The sequence below is a fragment of the Lineus longissimus genome, chromosome 4, assembly GCF_910592395.1.
Source record: "Lineus longissimus chromosome 4, tnLinLong1.2, whole genome shotgun sequence".
In the NCBI taxonomy this organism is placed as follows: domain Eukaryota; kingdom Metazoa; phylum Nemertea; class Pilidiophora; order Heteronemertea; family Lineidae; genus Lineus; species Lineus longissimus.
The window spans coordinates 25,542,430-25,561,788 of record NC_088311.1 but is presented as its reverse complement, the minus strand read 5'-3'; the positions used below and the strand labels follow the sequence as shown (position 1 = coordinate 25,561,788).

General features: G+C 43.6%; 1 protein-coding gene across 1 annotated transcript in view; it reads left to right on the top strand.

Annotated features, from left to right (window-relative positions):
- Window positions 1-12,440, top strand: part of LOC135486846 (uncharacterized) — a 29,200-nt gene extending 16,760 nt beyond the window's left edge. The window contains exons 4-9 of the mRNA XM_064769949.1: window positions 2,985-3,116; window positions 3,573-3,638; window positions 4,142-4,218; window positions 5,828-6,014; window positions 7,897-7,947; window positions 8,917-12,440. Coding sequence (XP_064626019.1) covers window positions 2,985-3,116; window positions 3,573-3,638; window positions 4,142-4,218; window positions 5,828-6,014; window positions 7,897-7,947; window positions 8,917-11,035 — 2,632 coding nt within the window. The 3' untranslated portion in view covers window positions 11,036-12,440. The remainder of the gene's footprint in view (window positions 1-2,984; window positions 3,117-3,572; window positions 3,639-4,141; window positions 4,219-5,827; window positions 6,015-7,896; window positions 7,948-8,916) is intronic.
- The last annotated feature ends 6,919 nt before the right edge of the window (window positions 12,441-19,359 follow it).

Sequence of the window (19,359 nt, the reverse complement as noted above, 5' to 3'; positions counted from 1 at the left end):
ACTGTTGGTGGCGATGATGGCGGGTCGTGGGTAGGCTCGCCCGTATGTCTACACTGTTGGTGGCGATGATGGCGGGTCATGAGTAGGCTCGCCCGTATGTCTACACTGTTGGTGGCGATGATGGCGGGTCATGAGTAGGCTCGCCCGTATGTCTACACTGTTGGTGGCGATGATGGCGGGTCATGAGTAGGCTCGCCCGTATGTCTACACTGTTGGTGGCGATGATGGCGGGTCATGAGTAGGCTCGCCCGTATGTCTACACTGTTGGTGGCGATGATGGCGGGTCATGGGTATGCTCGCCCGTATTTCGCTGTTGGTGGCGATGATGGCGGGTCGTGGGTAGGCTCGCCCGTATGTATACACTGTTGGTAGCGGGTCATGGGTAGGCCTATTGATTATACCAGTGGCGCGACTAAGTTTGAAATCACCTTGCCTAGGATTGATGCTGTAGCGACCCGCCCCAAGGTGATTCTTTAAGAGGTGCGACCAGTAGCTGTCATAAGTCATTGTTCACCAAAACAACATCTGACGCCAGCGCTGGCAGATCGTATGCAATCGCATTTCATAACATGTCAACGCACTATGATAATGACCAGTGTGATAGAAAAGCATTTGCTGTCCCTCGTTGAGGTATTCCCTAATGGTGTTGATCAAGTGGAGTCTTCCCTCATAAAGCTGATAGGGTTTTTTTTACGAAAAAAGCCTCGCACCGCAGTATATATTTGGTTCACTTTGGAGACTTTAAGTCTTTTGAAGGCTTTGTTTACATTGTTTATTATTGTTCTTGTTATTCTTGATCTTGGTCTCAATATGACAGTCACCTAAGCAGAAAAGGAGGTATTAGTCAACATGATATAACAAGTCTCATCTCTTAATGCCACAACACTACAGATTCCCGGGATCGTGTGCGTCAGCGGAGATGGTCATCTAAATATAAACCAGTACAAGGCAAGCTCGCAGCATCTGACGTCAAACTATGACTGCCTTAAGCTGCTGAATGCCATGCATAATCAGATAACAGATCACCCTCGTTTCTGTGTCCGGTTTCTGTATCTTTGGGGAACGAAAGGAGTATGTGGAAGCAACTGGGGTCGAGATATAGTCGTCAGTCAAGGTATAGCAATTGCGAAACCTCAAGAAAGTGCAAAAGGGTTCATGTAATTGTGAATTTGAGTTTGGTAAAGTGAAGAAACATCCAGATCTTGTTCCCTTAGCTTCTGTTATATAAACAAACGTGGCTAGCCTTTTCAACTATCGTTATGGACAATTTTCTCATCACTTTTTAGTGGATATTGACACGCGTCATTCAACCGAATTCAGACAATGAATGTAGCAACATACCCATTAAACAATGCCCGTTTAGGGTGGATACCGGCGGAAGTGAAAGAAAATTTTAATTGAAAACTTACTTTTATTCGTAAAAATGTTTTCCTGTTTAACGTCATGACTCATCAAATCAGTGATGCTGCCATCATATACCCTCTAAGGCAGAAGTACAGTGATTGTTAAGAGATAGAAATAAATGGATCGACAGAAATAGCTGTTGCTAGGTAAGGATAAAGGCCTGGTATGAGTAATGCTGTCACCACAGGCCCGCTAAAGATAGAACTGGTGATTGTTCGGAGATATGTGTGGCGACTAGGCCTAGTATTTCGATATGGTGCTGAGTCATTAAGCATAAATTTATTGACTCACGTGGGTAAGTGATCTGTTAAATCTGTGCAGGCTATTTTTTGTAGAGCCGATTTCTCGGCGATGGCATAACCAATATTCGTACAAGAGGTACCATTGCGTTTGTGGTGATGTCTACTTGTGTCTCGTTGAATCAGAATTTATTGAACTTCATTGTCCACAAATATGTGTTTTCGCGCTTTTGGAAATCGAACCTGGAAGCAGGGTGCAGCTGTGTACAATGCTCGTGTACATGCCTTATACAAAGTGAAAATGAAATAGACACCTGTGGCAAGCATGACATTTTGTGGTGCGGATTCACTGAATGTGGTAAGTTTTCCATTGGATGTATCCGCGCAGAAATGTCTATTGAGGTCGAGGGTATCAACAGAAAGCATGTCTACAAATAGCATGTCCTCACACAAGACGAATCAGGTTTCTTGTCTCTCTCGATGCTACTAAATAGCAGTGCTGCATTCCACTTTCAGACAAACTCAGCTATATAAAAATTACTTTGATGTTGGTGGTGGTCATTGGTAAGCCTACAGCTCGGAGTGTAGGTCTGCGAAGTATTCTCTATTACAGATACAAATGCCGGCACATTGCACCAGCAAAATACGGTCATAAAACCTGGAACACCTACAGATCGTTGTCACCATCAACTGGGCAACATTTCTCCGTCAACATCAAGTTAGTCTTGATGGCCATGGCAAATATTGTGACATTTCATCAGCTGGGGCATTCAGACCAGAACCAAGGTCGAACGAGCCATGTCACAAAACACCTATTTTTTTTCTCAAGCAGAGATTAAGACCACTACCAGCTAATTCTATTGGCCATCTGGGACGTCGAGTCTTGTCAATGGCTGTGGCTTTATATGTAGGGCTACTCCCGATTGAAACATCAACAATATAACGGTTGTGACTGTAATCGGCCTACTCCCGTCTCCAATATGAGTGTGTCCCTGTACAATAATTTTAGGATTGAGGTGAACCATATCCCAACCAGGGCGACATGGCCTAATATACAAGTTCTAAAATGTATTTATGTATGGTGTCTCACATAGGCTGGTTCACATGAGGAGGTGACACATAAATAGACACATATGTATATCATCTATCTATCGACACACCGCCTTTCAGCCAGTTCTGAATATGGCGTACATCCCCCCCCCCCCCCCACCACCACGTGGATTAATTATGAGCTGACATGCTTTTATCAGAGGTGTCATCCATCGATTACAAGATGAAATGCTGGCTATTTCAATGGTGCATTTTATTGTCTCTCTATGAAAATGCCTGTTCTCTTTTCAGACAACCGGTTGTGTGCACACGGTCGTCTCCAGACAGAGCTTACAGACCAATTAAGAAATATGAAAGCATTGACTCGGTGTCTGAGGTGCAGAACCTGTTCTCAAATGAGGAGAGGTCGTCTAGTGATCAGGAGTAAGTGTTAAAATTGAAAAGCATTGAGTTGGTGTCTGAGGTGTAGAGTCTGTTCTCAACTGAGGAGAGGTCGTCCAGTGGTCAGGAGTAAGTGCTAAAGTATGTAAGCATTGACTCGGTGTCTGAGGTGTAGAGTCTGTCCTCAAATGAGGAGAGGTCGTCCAGTGGTCAGGAGTAAGTGTTAGAGTTTGAAAGCACTGACTCGGTGTCTGAGGTACAGAACCTGTTCTCAACTGAGGAGAGGTCGTCAAGTGATCAGGAGTAAGTGCTAAAGTATGTAAGCATTGACTCGGTGTCTGAGATGTAGAGTCTGTCCTCAAATGAGGAGAGGTCGTCTAGTGATCAGGAGTAAGTGTTAGAGTTTGAAAGCACTGACTCGGTGTCTGAGTTGCATAACCTGTTCTCAAATGAGGAGAGGTCGTCTAGTGATCAGGAGTAAGTGTTAGAGTGTGAAAGCATTGACTCGGGGTCTGAGGTGCAGAACCTGTTCTCAAATGAGGAGAGGTCGTCTAGTGATCAGGAGTAAGTGTTAGAGTGTGAAAGCATTGACTCGGGGTCTGAGGTGCAGAACCTGTTCTCAAATGAGGAGAGGTCTTCTGATGGCCCAAAAGTAAGTGGTAAGGTTTTTTTCTAAACTGCGAAGATTTCGAGCATGTTTGGAATCAATTTGCGAACAATCCACAGCACAAAAATGAAGAACATGATAGTTTCGGCCTATAATAGCCTTGTACACATTTGCAAGGGTTAGTTTTTCATCAAATAAATCTTTGTGATTTTATGAAAGTTTGACATGGATTCCTACTCATCCATATACGTTCCGCTCCTTCTCTCGTGATTTTTAGAGAATGAATCCACCGTAATCACCTGACATTTGTGACATCATTCGTCCTTCAAGACATGCATTGATTACACTGTCATTAGGCCGGAGATGAAGTGGCTGCATAGAGACTGCTTTCCCGCATGCTGCCATGTTTCCTGTTCTACTAGGTCGGTGTATACCTTATTGGTTCAGTGTCCCTTTTCAGAGCCAGCGACAGATGTGATCATGAAGAAGAAGACAACATCGACTTGCACGTTAAACGCTATCAGGAGTCACTTAAAGGTGAGATGATGTGAATGGTTCAACCAATGAGTATGGATTCGAGGTCCCGACAGACTCTCAATGTCTTGCTAAACCCCGAGGGCCTGGCCATGTCAAAGCTTTGGTGGGGGAGATGGGGGAATGATGGACCGTCGTCTGCAGTCATGCTAATGAAAATACCAACCTCGTCCCAAGTCCGTGTGCGATTGGAGAAATGCCACGGAGGCGGGATTGCAGATTCCCCGGTAGAAACAAAACGAGCAGCTGTAAAACTACCTATGATTTATATTCACAAACAACTCCTCCTTGAAAAAGTTGTTTGGGTAATTTATTGAATGTTTTTAAGGACTATCTACAGATTTCACGGGGGCTTCACACGTGTGAGCATTTCAACTTTAGCAAATCTGCTTGCTAGAAATAATTCAAAATTTACTCAACTTTTTCACTACAAGCAGCTTTTTCTATGATAGAACTGTTGGCTAAGCCAGGGTCTGGAGGCAGAAAGCGTAATCTAAGATGCATGACAAAAGTAATGCATGATTTAAATGCTATCCTGTTTACATCACAGTCTTGTCGCCCACGGTGCATGATTCATGCTACATAATGGAGACATGGTATGATCCACGTTACATACAATACTTAATTATCACAGTTTCAGGAGCAAAAAGATTCGCTCCATATATCAAAGGTGTGTCTGAAAAGGTGCCCTGAGCGTGACCCTTGACCAGGTTTGATTATAAGATGTCCATTTGGAAAGTGGCTTTACTAATGTACTGTTTCTAGTGTACTTTGTGCATCATATATCGAGAATCCATTAGTACCTTACGGGATATCTATGTCAGTAGTGACAGAAAGAAAATGCGCAAGATATTGGTAAATGTTCCTCTTAGCCCATGAAGAACTCGAACAGAAATGCTAGGTTGTCCAATCTGCGTTCCACGCTTAACGTCTGTTATCAACGTGCATCATACACGTACTGATGACGTACATGTGATCTCAAATTTGGATAAAACCGATTATATCAAGTTATGATAAAAGATAAGATAAAACCCTTCGAGTCGTAAAGAAACTACCATCTACTTTCTATTTCTGTCTCGAGTAAGTAGATGAAGCTCCGCCAAGTTAAGTAAACTAAAAAAAACCATCCTTTTTTTACCATGTTGTTGGTCGGTGTGACGTAAATTATGTCAGAGATTGCATGAATACCTGACCTTCACTTGAGCCAGTTTGTATCGTGCATCACCACAAAGGTGACACCACATGGAGTGGGAGAGTCGTGTCGGCTCCCATTTAAACGGAAGTATTTGATGGACGTAACAGGCTGGAGGACCTACAGTTAGGCACCCAGCACGATCCCAGCCACTCAACTCACTCCTATTACAAAAAAATTTTCGCTCAAAATGAACCAACATCACCAATATCATCAGTCCAAAAACTTTTTTGACTTTGAAAATTTTTCAAAATTTTGAACTGACTGACTGTTGAAAAAATTGGCGTAGAGAATCATCTTTGTTTCGGGTCTTTCATGGGTCGGTGAAACATGAAAGTACTCCGACTGCTTAACCCTCAAAGTGGCAAAGACGAAACATTTCATTATTCCGTTCCCTAACTATTTGATGGTCTCTTTCAGGCGAACCTTCCATTGATGTGCCATCTTTGTGTAGCTACCAGCAGCAGGGGGAACCCGAGGCGGAGCCAGCATGCCCCAGTGAGCGCTCAAGTCAAGGAAGGCGAGTATCCTTCCACGTGGAGACCGAGAGACCCTTGCTCGATCTGCCCGGAGACCACTTCTCGGTCTACTTCAAGAAAGGAAAGAGGTGCGTTCAAACTGCTATTAGCCGTCAGTATACTTTAACTAACTTGAGAAATTGGAATCATTGGAGCCAAGAACTGATATTTGAGATTAGTGTAATTGGAAATTAGATTCTCCAAGCAATCAGTTATGCATAACCAATACCGCGTGGTAGACATCTGCAACGACTTGAACCAAATACTTCCTGCTGAAGCGTATCATATTTGTGGAATAAACCCGTTAATATTAACTTCTACCTCCAAGCATCTTTATGATTTCATGTTGTATTGGCTGCCCAGTGACTTCAGTGGCGAACAAGCAGAGTGCTGGCACTGGTTGTTCAAAATGACAAGATTAAAGACATCAAGTCATTTTAGCAAAAAACACAATCGGATTTGCTGAACGGATTTATTTGATTCAATTTGATGTTTTCTTCCAAGGCGATGATATGTTTCCATCATACTTGATAACTGATCCAAGTGCCAAATATGAATCCTGTTAATGTATTTAACGACCGATCCCTGCGTCTATCCCCCCTTATGTGATCTTGTGGTATGATGACCCTGTGCGTTCTCTTGTTATTGTTGTTGGCAAGTGTGCAGTGCGGTAGCAGTTTGGAGTGTTGCCCTTCCTTTTCTTCTTCTTGTTGTAGTCTATCATGTGTTTAAACTGTTTATTTTGTTGACACTCTCAACACACTGTTTGTGAGGCACATTAATTTCTGGCGTCAGCAGAGCACGTTTTAGACAACCTTTCTGATGAATCTTTCAGCCATCGTATTTTCCTTTACAATATTCAGGCCGTAACAAAGGAAATACATGTAGTTTGAAAGGGTACCGTGATGAAATGTCGGTTTGGTCTTATTGGGGCAGCAATCTGATCAAAACATCATCGCCCACACCTTTACTCCATCTGTCTCACGGCACAAGATACACGAGTGGTCGAGAGCAGATCTTGTTCTGAATCATAAGATAAGATGGCCTGATGTGATCACAATATCTCATCTGCTGTGGGAAGAAGTAGAATCCATTAATCAAATTAAACGGCTTGTCATTTCCACCCAAGACGGTTTCTGACTTGTTACCAATGTCTCGGCTCAGTGTGATGGATTAAGTGAGACCAAAAAAAGTCATTAGCAGCGAATGGTATAGATCAGATTTTTCGTATAGTCTAATTGGTGTTAATTTCTTTGCCGCTCCCGTTAGGCATCTGACAGATAAAGTGCCCTAATGAGTAGAAATCTGTGTCATAGTGTTTTGAAAGACGAGTACATTGTATATATTTTTGATTTTGAGAATTTATGCTAAAGGAAAAAAATGAAGTATGTGAATGAGGTGTGTGAAACAACTAATCATTTACCGACCAATTCTTGCCCAACTCTTTCGAAGATATCATTCACCTAATTCCTGTGGATTTATACGCTGTGGTTGCCATAGCATGTTGCTGTCATCATGTCGTGCACAACAGTTATTTGAGCATGCCAATGAAATATTACATGTCGTTGCTGCGCATGGGCGCTGTGATCTGTCTGCTTGGTTTTCAAGAGACTTAGTCCCAATGTTCAGTTGAATAATAATCTCGGTCCTTTCACCACTGGTGCTGAGAACACGCAAGTGGTGAAATGCGCAAGTGGTGAAATCTCTCGGCTTGTGATAAACAACCAAGGGTAAGCAGACTATAGCCCAACTGCATGTACCGTATGGAATATATAGTATGGAAGGCCAGCGTGAATGGCCAACTGATGAACACGTACTCTGAAGTGTTGCTAATGAACCAGCAACCTGGCGCAACGATTAAGAGAGCGAAAGTGCCCTCTCAATAAGGCCATCTTAAAGACCGTTCATGTAGCTCTCAAAACCTGCATTCTGGTACTGATAATTGTATTAATAGTATCAATGTCTACACAGCTTTGATGCGGCAGACCCGAGGAAAAGATCGACACGACGGAAAAGTTCCATGTAAGTGAAGGTCAAGGTCGAAAGAGCCAAGGTCAATGGGTCAAGGCCATGTGTCCACAATCACTTTGGAGACTTTGAAAGTCTTTTTTCAATTCCTATGATGTCGATGGTCCAGAGAATCCAAATGATAGCGACCTATCAATGAAAGAAAGATATGAAAGAAATATCCTATAAAGAAATACCTAATAGACGGCTTTCCTTCCCGTTACGGTAACTGTAGATCATCCAGAAAGTCAGCCCAAGTTTACTTAAATTATGATGATCATCACAAATCTGGAGTACATATGATTGGGGCGGGGGGGGGGGGGCACTCCTCGGAGGCTGATCAGTTCAAAATAAAAAGTCACTCGGGAGCCAACATAGAACATCTATGTTGAGATATAATGGCTGTCACATGTCCTCATTGCATTGGGACGTTGATTCATGTATTGCCTTTTCCTCGATAGTTGATGAGATCTGGTAATCACCACCAGGGGCAAGCAGGTGGTGAGGAGAAATAACGGAAGAGACTGGAGTCTGATTTATAGACAGCAGATCTTATGTTGTGTGGGGTCCCCGAGGACTGATCAAAATGGCACATGAGAGAGAGTTAATCTGTTGTTCTGTTCTCATAGTCTGTTCTTATATCTCACCTGTGACTGCCAGAATGAACAATAATGGGTTATTTGTAATGAGAAATTGAAATATAGAAATTGGAATTCTGGTAAAAATGCCCCCCAAAAATTACTGATTATTGAAGATAAATCTGTTGAGATGAGGAAAACATCATGCCTACCTATAATACAGAGGGCTGATGAGGACATGATTAGTCACTAATCTGAAGGCATCGAAGCTTTCACTTGATAATGGTTTAAGATCGACATTTGACTAGTACGCGCCAGTTCCTCGTATCCATGGTGATTGTGTCTTGCAGCTGCAGTTGTCACGAAACAACCTTTTCTCTTCTAAATGTTGCAATGTCTCTTTCAGTCGTTACGCCGAGGGAGATTACCATCATCTAAAGAAGTTAAAGATCGAGCGACCCCCTGGCGGCGCCCAGCTCATCAGGCAGCTTTCGGTGGGCATGCCCGGTACCCTGCCAATCGACCGAGGAGACCGTGTCTACACCCGGGCCTTAACTGATGACCCCTCCTTGCATGATGGATACTATGATGTCCACGTGGACCAGACGACGCCTATGCTACCTATAGATAAGGACTTGCAGGAGACTCCTTCACCGGTGCTGAAATCGACAAAGACAGAAGTTCGCGCAGAGATACATTACACGTCGAATAGCAACAGCAGTATAGACAGTAGAGCTAGTAAAGTTAGTAAAATCAGTAAGAGCAGATCACGGTCTTCTATGGACGAGCGGCAACGCAAGCCGAGTCCTCCTACTCACTTGGATGTGCGCCCTGTCAACGTCAATAGACACTCCCACAGCATGGAGACTGTGAGTCCCTTAGACAAGGACGTGATATCAAGGCGGGTGAAGAGTTATGAAGGCGACCTTCACGGCAATGACTACGACTCATTAAACTTCCAACAATTTCACAAAGGACCATTTTACAATGCAGATTACGATGTGGTATCTGAGGGTGGTGGCTCTCCAAACTTTCGCTCCAAGGTTCGGTATAATGACACGGGAAGTTTGGAGGAAATCAATTCTGACGCAGCCGCGGAGATGTTGGATGAGATTATAGTGGACTCTCTCACCAGTATGACGAGTATAGACGGCACCACCGATGACACGGAAACACTGAATGGCGCACAGAAATATCGTGATCTTTGGAATCTCAGGGCGACTTTCGAGGAGGAAGAATCTGAGGAGTTCAGTGATACCATTCGCATGGACGATGCCACATCACCTGACCAGTCACCTGACCACGAACAGGGCATGACGTCACATACTACGTCATTCGAATCGAATACTGAACCAGTGGTGTACATGGACAATGAGTTATTGCTGGTTGGTGAACAAATCGGAAGTAAGATAGAGCATCTTTTGCATCCCAATTATGAAAACAGACGACAGACTTATAAGAGTATATTGTCTAAACGTTTGAAGAAGATCGATGTGACGTGTAAGGCAAGTGCTGAAAACAGCTTCGACAGTGTCGAGACGATGGACACGGACGGTGATGTCTCGGACACCAGTCGGCCTGTAGACACAACCACGTCATTCGAGTCGACCACTGACAACACAGACAGCACTGGTGATAGTCAAACCCACAAGCTGCAGCAGATGAAGGCAGATAGCGGCTACAAGTCTCTCGAGTCAACCGCCGGCCAAGCACCTAAACTTTCAAAGAAACAAATCCACTTTGCATTGGATGACCAGGAGAGTGTTGAGAACGAGGACGAGGATGGCCACTCCACGGATAAATCTCCAATGGAGGGTTGTTCTGTTATTGCTATGGGGATCGACTCTCCCGCCAAAAGGTTCAAAAACGGGAGAACTGGCCGGACGGCTTCAAAGAAACGGCGGGAATACAGCCGGGAGAGGCAGATTGTTCAAATCTATGAGAGCATCAATGAACCGGAGAGTGACAGGTCAGAACTACCTTCGGGGGATAGCTTCGATGAGAACTCTGCGCCAAGTAAGATGTCCGTCTTCAGTCGTTTTTTCAAATCACAGAGTCGAGAGAGACAGCGCCAGCTATCGAGGGATTTCAGTATCGATGAGAAGACAGATGCAATATTCAACGAATTTCTTCGACCGGACGCAAGTATCGGCCAAAAACATACTTTAGCTGTGCGAGCCCGCTCCCCGCGGCTCAGGCCCCGGCTGCAGCGCAAACACACAGAACCAATGGAGCTATATGAATATCGTAGAAACAAACTTGTGCCTGAGATGCGCAGCGCGAGTTTGGGCAGTGACAGCAGTGTTGCTAGCTCGCGGCGCCTGTCGCCTCAGGATAGCATCGAGGAGGAATATATCAGCCTTGTGAAGGATTGGGACTCTCCACACGGGGATGTCAACCCTGTCTTGCGCAGTGAACCGGTGCTGGAGCCCGCTGCAAGCTTCAGAGAACGCTCACCAAGTACCATTCGCAAAATTCCCATAATTCAATTGCCGGAAGAGGAACTCGCGACGACTGAGGTATGATAAACCTCGGTACACAGCATGATGGACAACCGATGGTTTTTCAGTATTTGGCTATTGTTCAAATTGGTGGTACAATCAACGGCTAAGGTCTGCACAGATCTTAGAGAAAACTAAAGCGGGTCAAAACCTGGACTGAGTTGATTTCCTATCAGTTGATCTGCATCACTGTACATTTCATACCCCCATACTCACAGATGTACAGTCTTCTCTGGTCAAGCTGAGGTGGAAATCAACTTGGCCCGGGTAGTTAATGTTGTGTTCTGATATCGTTTAGTTCTTGAGCGTGTATAGATTTTAACCATCATTTCCATCATTGACCAAGTGAATGTGATATTACATATGTATAGAACTGTTATACATTTTTGAAATTGCGCTATAAAAAGGCAACATATTTCTATATGTGGTAGCTATAGTTACAGGGAACTTTCTGGTCCGAGTACCCTTGTGAAGACGCGTGCTCTGGCGTGAAATTTTAGTTGGCCTTTAGTTTAATCATCCTGGCATCAGTCATGCCAGTGGTTTTCAATGTACTCCGCCTCTCGATATTTCATATATTATTATTGTATAGGAGGTAGGAGTATCAAAAACCTGAATCACATAATGTAGTTTAATGGGCGATACATTTTGGACTCGGCTGCACCAGAAAGTCCTCTCGTTTCTACAAACTATTTATCTATTATTTGTATTTCAAAAGGAGCTGAGTGCTAAGGATCCAACCCTTGAATTGTGATTGTAGCAAAAACTACCCGGGCGTTTTTTCTGAAACTCGCATGGGTGACACCTTGGCCCAAAACATTAATTGGAATTGACCTAATTAATTTCCTTTGTCTTGCTTCAAACCCAAAAACGAAGGGTAAATAGTAGAAGCTTTATTTAGACTGACATTCCACAAGAATCGCCGTCACAAACCCCCCAAGATTGCGAAAAGCATTATTAAAACTTCATATTCTGCAATTCTGACGTTATTGAGTAAAATCACTCTGCTGCGACAATTGATCTGCTGATTAGCAATGTTTAGGGATCTATTTCATTGTAAAGGTATTTGACTGTACCACTTTGGGACAGTCAAGGGGAACAGGTGGTCATTGTGAAACAGATTGAGCATCACTTGCTTCACTGCTTGCACCCCTCAGAAGAAGTGGTTGAGGTCATGAACAAGGTAAACTTGTCAATAGCACTCATAATAAGGGATTAACAATTACTGACAATTGGCTTATGTCATGATTGACTTGGCTGAATAAATCCAGGAGGACAGAATTTTGAGGCAAAGCTGCCAAATCAATTATGGTTTCAGGACATTTTGGGCTCTTTCCGAATCGAAATAAATATTTATTTCACCATCTTGAGGAGTTTGTCATGGCGATTCTTCTGGAATGTCAGTCTACTATTTACCCTTCGTTTTTGGGTTTGAAGCAAGACAAAAGAAATTAGGTCAATATCAATTAATTGTTTCACCATAATTAATCTTTTGGGCAATGGTGGCATCCATGCGAGTTTCAGAAAAATTGCCTTGGTAGTTTTTGCTACAATCACAATCCAAGGGATGGATCCTTAAGCACTCAGCCCCTTTTCACACCAGAAGAGTATATTTTTGGGTACAGTGACTGTCAAATTTGAAATCGAACAGCAAACGACATTTTACAACGACAATTTAGGCTATAGGGCAGGAGGAATAATAATGCCATTTTCATTTATAAACCGATAATCCAAATCAAACATGATATGCACGTGGTAATTGATGACAAATTCGATACGGTTTAGGCCTGTCGTCTCCCCTCTTGCTTTCCTTCACACAACAATCCAATCCATTAATGTATCAGTCGAATCTGCGCATGCCCAACAGCACTAGTTACCATGGCAACTGTTCAGACGACTGATATGTCATGAGTAACTCTTTCCATATCGAGCGGAGGTGGAGGGTCAAAGACATGCTTACTCGGGAAGTAATAGGAAAGTCATATCGTTCTGAATGCGCCCTTTAAATGAGACGTAGGTGTCCACCTTGTGTATAGGCAGGGACGGCACCTAACAGATTGTACAGTAAAGATGTTGTCTATCATGAATGAGTGAGTATAGCAGTAGTTTCCAGCTGGCCTGGGAAGTAGGTTTGACATGTAGGATGTCTCTAAAACTATGGAATCAGGACCCGACAGAATGCCCGATATTCGAATATTTTGTAGTTCAAGTCGAATATGTGGGAGGAAAATGTAGACCCCTGGCAGCCTGGAGAGTTCGGTCTGCATTGCTCTCGACCGAAGACCTTGCTTGAAAACAGCACAAATGGTTTGTTCTCCTGACTTTCTCTCCAGGGATCTGAGATTCCTATCACACCGGGGCGGAGCAGAGCTCTCGCTTCCAAGGGACCGTCCATCACAATCCTAACAATGTAAGCTCAACTCTTGGCGGATGAACCCAAAGGCTCCACAGATATAATCTCCTTGTAAACGGACGAACTAACCATTCCATAAGACCTGTTGCAATTCAACGTTCATCTAAATACAGGGGGGGGGGTGTTCCTAAGTAAGCACATTGACAATTGACGGTTCCGACGCATAAAATCAGCCAATGCACGGCAAATACAGGCACATTTTGCATGTGGGTTTCATATGGGGACGAAGTGGGCTGATGTGGGCAGATGGGGCCCACATGTGATATCACATGGGCAACCTTGGCTGATTCAGTGATTGTTCAGGTCAACTATATGTTATATTAATTACGTTGTAATTATTATGCTCAAAATCAATTAATGAAAATAAAGATTAGGATAATACTAACCAAAAAGGTTCGAAAGAAGTGTTAGTTAATTGACTGATTCTGCATGGTTACTAGACTCAAAATGAATTTAGGTGTTTCAGAATGCAAAACCATGGGCATAAAACATCACAGAAACATCAGATCCTAAATCTTTTCACAAGGTGCTAGTGGTGGTTTGCCAATGAAGACATCAAGGTTCACACCATATTTTTACCCCTTACACCCACTTGGGACCCACATTAATTGCCCACATGGGTACTCGTATGGCTGCCCACACTTGCCCATACATTAGCCATATGGGGCCCATAAATTTTGCTTTCTGGGATGTTGGTGATCTTAGCTGCATATGATGATATAAATGAATTGAAGACCAGTCTTATTTCCTGTGGTAATACATGTGTAGTTTAGTCAACCAAAGTGCTCTAATCAGTCTGCAACTCACCAATAACAACTTCATCTTATGCACATGTAATATAATTTGTATTGTGTTGTCACAAAGTGTCTTTATTTTCTCCTGACATGGTGTTTTCCAAATGAACTCTTGCCAGCTTCACCAAACTGTTCATTGTTCTATTGCCTGACCATTATATGGTTGTGTACATAATCCCGCATATCTTGGCTGCGTTTCCACCAGATTGCCATGGTGAAACCTACCCAGTTTGGCCGCTATGATTTCACATCTGAATCAAATCGATTGAAATTTGTTGGCCTATAATTCTGGGAATCGTAATCTAAAACTATCCGTTTGTAAGGGTGACTGGCTCGAATCAATAAAACAAGTTAGAACTGATTATCCAAAGTAACGCCGCGGGCCTAAATAATGGGAACACCCTGTATATTCCATTGCTTTGGAGAGGCAAACAAAACCTCGAGCAAAGTACAAAATTTGGAAGCTGTCAAAACATCTCTCAACATAGATATGCACCCATTGCAGAGGTGCCTGCGGCCCGGGAGCCTGCCCACAACTCCGCCCGAATCATCACATGGCGCTAAAGTGTAAATCAGCCACAGAATGTGTATAATTATAATACTTGTGTTTTGTGATGATTTTAGCGTAGTTTATTATTTCAACATTTCCCCTTGAGTCACAGCGTATATAATGACCCTAGCAGAATGCAAAGAGGCCTGACATATCATAACATCTAATTTGAGGCCTTTTCGACCTTTATCGCTTGTTTTACCCTACACTGCGAGGATGGCCGAGCAGCGGATGTAGCCCGTGATTAAGCGAGTCCCCTCACCTTCGGCAAAGTAAATGTGGCTTCCCTTATTTGGCCGCTGTTCAAAAGCTACTCGGCCGATTTTTTCAAATAAGTTTGGTTTTTGATCAATCCAATTTTGGTATCCAGGTTAGAGACAGTGTTTTGAGGTAAGAGATTGGCAGTAAGTAAAAAAAGTAAAAAAAGCTTTCGCTTCATTGTTGCCCTTTGACAAGGATGTATAGCACTGCATCCGAGCATTTACCGTCAGAATGAAATATCGGATGGGACACTTCTGCCAGCAGTGGGACGATGAGACCACTGTTTGCCGGCGTGTCCCGTATGTCAGTAACTTCACTTTGTTGACCCGGCCGTATGGCCAGCTGCCATGCTGTCTGTTAGTAAACAATAATTTTCGGAGGATATTAGTTGTGCCGGTGTAACATCTGTGGTTGTTCCCCATGTGTCAGTGTTTCCAAACAATAGGCAGCTAGAGAGACCACGACTTTTCAATAGGGGGATACACAGAAAAACTTGTCAATCTATTTTTGAGCGTTCCCAAACAATGAGGGGAAACACTCACACACGGGAAACACTCACATATATTACACCGGGATCTCTTGCATCATATTGTAGCATTTTGATCTGACGCCAAATAATCTCTCCGCTGTTCCTCTATGAAATGGCTCATCGTGTTGTATAACATCATACCTGAATACCGTGGATTTGTTGAAAATGGAAATCATGTAAATTCATTGTGAAGAAACTTAACTACTTTATTTTGTGATGTGATACCATGCCTTCATCATTAAATATATAATTTCACAACGACGTCTCGTATTTCTTTTCTTGATGTAGGTTCGGCGATTTTTATAGGCTATACGAGACATTGACATAACCACATTCGAAACCATGGCACACTATCCGGACGCTACTGTGAAGGATTAGGTGCACTGCCTCTGTCGGTCGTATGGCTTGGATGCAACCCATGCACTGTTTCTGTCCGTCGCATGGCTTCGATGCAACCCATGCACTGTTTCTGTCCGTCGTATGGCTTGGATGCAGACCATGCACTGCCTCAGTCCGACGCATGGCTCGATGCAGACCATGCACTGTTTCTGTCCGTCGTATGGCTTCGATGAAGACCATGCACTGCCTCTGTCCGTCGCATGTCTTCGATGAAGACCATGCACTGTTTCTGTCCGTCGTATGGCTTCGATGAAGACCATGCACTGCCTCTGTCCGTCGTATGGCTTGGATGAAGACCATGCACTGCCTCTGTCCGTCGTATGGCTTGGATGAAGACCATGCACTGCCTCTGTCCGTCGTATGGCTTGGATGAAGACCATGCACTGTTTCTGTCCGTCGTATGGGTTCGATGAAGACCATGCACTGTTTCTGTCCGTCGTATGGCTTGGATGAAGACCATGCACTGCCTCTGTCCGTCGTATGGCTTGGATGAAGACCATGCACTGTTTCTGTCCGTCGTATGGCTTGGATGAAGACCATGCACTGTTTCTGTCCGTCATATGGCTTGGATGACGACCATGCACTGCCTCTCTCCGTCGTATGGCTTCGATGCAACCCATGCACTGCCTCTGTCCGTCGTATGGCTTGGATGACGACCATACACTGTTTCTGTCCGTCGTATGGCTTGGATGAAGACCATGCACTGCCTCTGTCCGTCGTATGGCTTGGATGAAGACCATGCACTGCCTCTGTCCGTCGTATGGCTTGGATGACGACCATGCACTGTCTTACAAATGAAGACAAGCACATTCTGATGCCTCGTCATTGCGTTCAGCTCCTAGGTCCAGCTGACCCTAGGTCAGCAGGCGTTCGTCTGATCTTGATTTTATCGATAGATACCTCTTACACTAATTAATATTCTAATGTAAGAGTTTTTTTAATATATTTGTCATAACATTTTTACAATACCCCAAATATGGGTCATACCAGCAGACCACAGGCCTAGTCTACATATAGGCCCCTACTATAAATCAGATAATTGGTCGTGGTCAATTGGACAGATTACCACTCGGAAGAGATTGTCCCCATGTTTATTAGCAATGCCCTTAGGACCGACTGACTGATGAGACTGTCCATATGATTATTGGAGATGTCTCTTGGACAAATTTCTCTTCGAGTAATTTCTAATTGAGGAGCCAGCACAATTAAATACTCCATTGGCATGTGTGATGTTATCATCAGTATCTTTGTCACAATTCTGTATCCACTTTCATCTCGGTTGTGTTGGCATTTGTTTCAGATCGCGCACATTCCCAGAAACCCAATGTTCTGTTGATTGTTGTGGATGATTTGAGACCAGCTATTGGCTGCTACGGCTAAAAAATCAAACGAGGACTGACAACGAATTTGAGGGCTTCTTTCCAAAATTACACAGTAGAAAAATTGATCAAGTAAAGTATTTTTATGTAGATATTGACGTCTTTTTGGTGGCACGTTTAAGATGACTGTGGTCCCAAGTAGTACTCAAGTTGTACTTAAAGAGTTGTCAGGTAGATATTGTGTACTACCAGTCTCGTGAGATCAGATAACCAGCTGGCAGAGGTTGTTTGTTCCATTGTCCGTCCTTGTGAGATGATTACCATGGTACAACCAAATCAGTTGTCTTGTATCACCCATGTAGAACGCAAATGTAATGTTGTCTTCTGCAGCTAAGACCCTTTGAAGGTTGTGTCAATGTCTTCCCAACCTGAGACAGATAACCAGCTGGAAGATTTTGGTTGTCACGTAGGCTGTCCTGTCGTCTCGAAAGTTTATTAGTGGTAACCTTGGTGTAATTTCTAGGTTGTGTCAAGTTCTTCCCAAACTGACCAGATAACCAGCTGGCAGAGGGTAGTTGTTTCAGAGTTTTAAGGTTGTGTCAAGGCCTTTACAATCTGAATAGATAAGCAGCTGGCAGAGGTTGATTGTTTCGACATCCCACAGACAGAAAGATATTGGGATTTCAACAATCTTAATTGCAGTTGCCTGTACCATGACAGAAGACGGAGGAAATAGTGCGATGGCCTTCATGATTTTGCAAGTATTTGGCATTTTAGACTCATATTTCGTGCTATAATAACTACGTTGTAAACATAATGCTCAAAATTGATTCATGAAAAAGTTGATAGGGCAATATCAAGCAAGCAGTAATGGAAAAAAGTGTAATTCCATTAACTGAATATTGTTTTTAGACACTATAACATTTTAGGCCTACTTTTCCGTAAACCACGAGAACAATGTATGTGAAAAAAACAACACATATAAGTGAGGCGCCGAGTATATAGTATTTGTAAGGTAAAGAAAAGCTCGGTCTCTAAAGTCTGGAGGTCCGGAGTCCGTGAGCGCTGACAGTCTAGTGGCGCGGCCTACGGATAGATCGAGAGGGCGGTTTGGGGTTCCGCCGACGGTGCTCGCATGCATTGGTCGTATCCCCGAAACCTTTACAAAGACAAAAAATCTGGTGGCATCGATGACGGTATAGGAATTGACGGTGAAGTTACATTGGTGGTATCTATCCAATGAGGAATTGATGGTGAAGTTACAAAAAATCTGGTGGCATCGATCCAATGACGTAAAGGATTTGACGGTGAAGGATCTCGTGGCATATCGGATGCGCATCCGATGACGGTAAAGAAATTGACGGTAAAAGATCTCGTGGCATATCGGATGCGCATCCGATGACGGTTATATATATATATTATATATTTATTTTAGTTTTATACTATTATAAGTGCAAGCTCTAGTGAGCTCACACAACTGGTGAGCTCACACAACTGTTTGACAGTCCTGGCTGCTCCACCGTGCTGACAACATGATGAGAGAGATGAAACAGTCACAGACAGGCCAAATCAGTATTGGCTGCTCTGCCAAGTTGTCAACATGGTGAGAGAGATGAGACAGTCACAGCCAGACCAAATCAGTCTCAGCTGCTCTGCCAAGTTGTCTACATGGTGAGAGAGATGAGAGATGAGGCAGTCACAGCCAGGCCTAATCAGGTCTGGCAGCTCTACTGTGTTGACAATGATTATGGTGAGAGAGATGAGACAGTCACAGCCAGGCCAATAAATCAGTCTTGGCTGCTCTGCCAAGTTGTCAACATGATGAGAGAGGTGAGGAAGTCGCAGCCGGGCCGAATCAATCCTGACTGCTCTGCAAAGTTGTCTACATGGTGAGAGAGATGAGGCAGTCACAGCCAGGAATCAATCCTGGCTGCTCCACCGTGTTGACAACATGATGAGCGTGATGAGACAGTCACAGCCAGGCTGCATCAGTCTTCGCTGCACTTCCTAGTTGTTAATATGGTGAGAGAGATGAGACAGTCACAGCCAGGCCGAATCAGTCCTGGCTGCTCTGCCAAGTTGT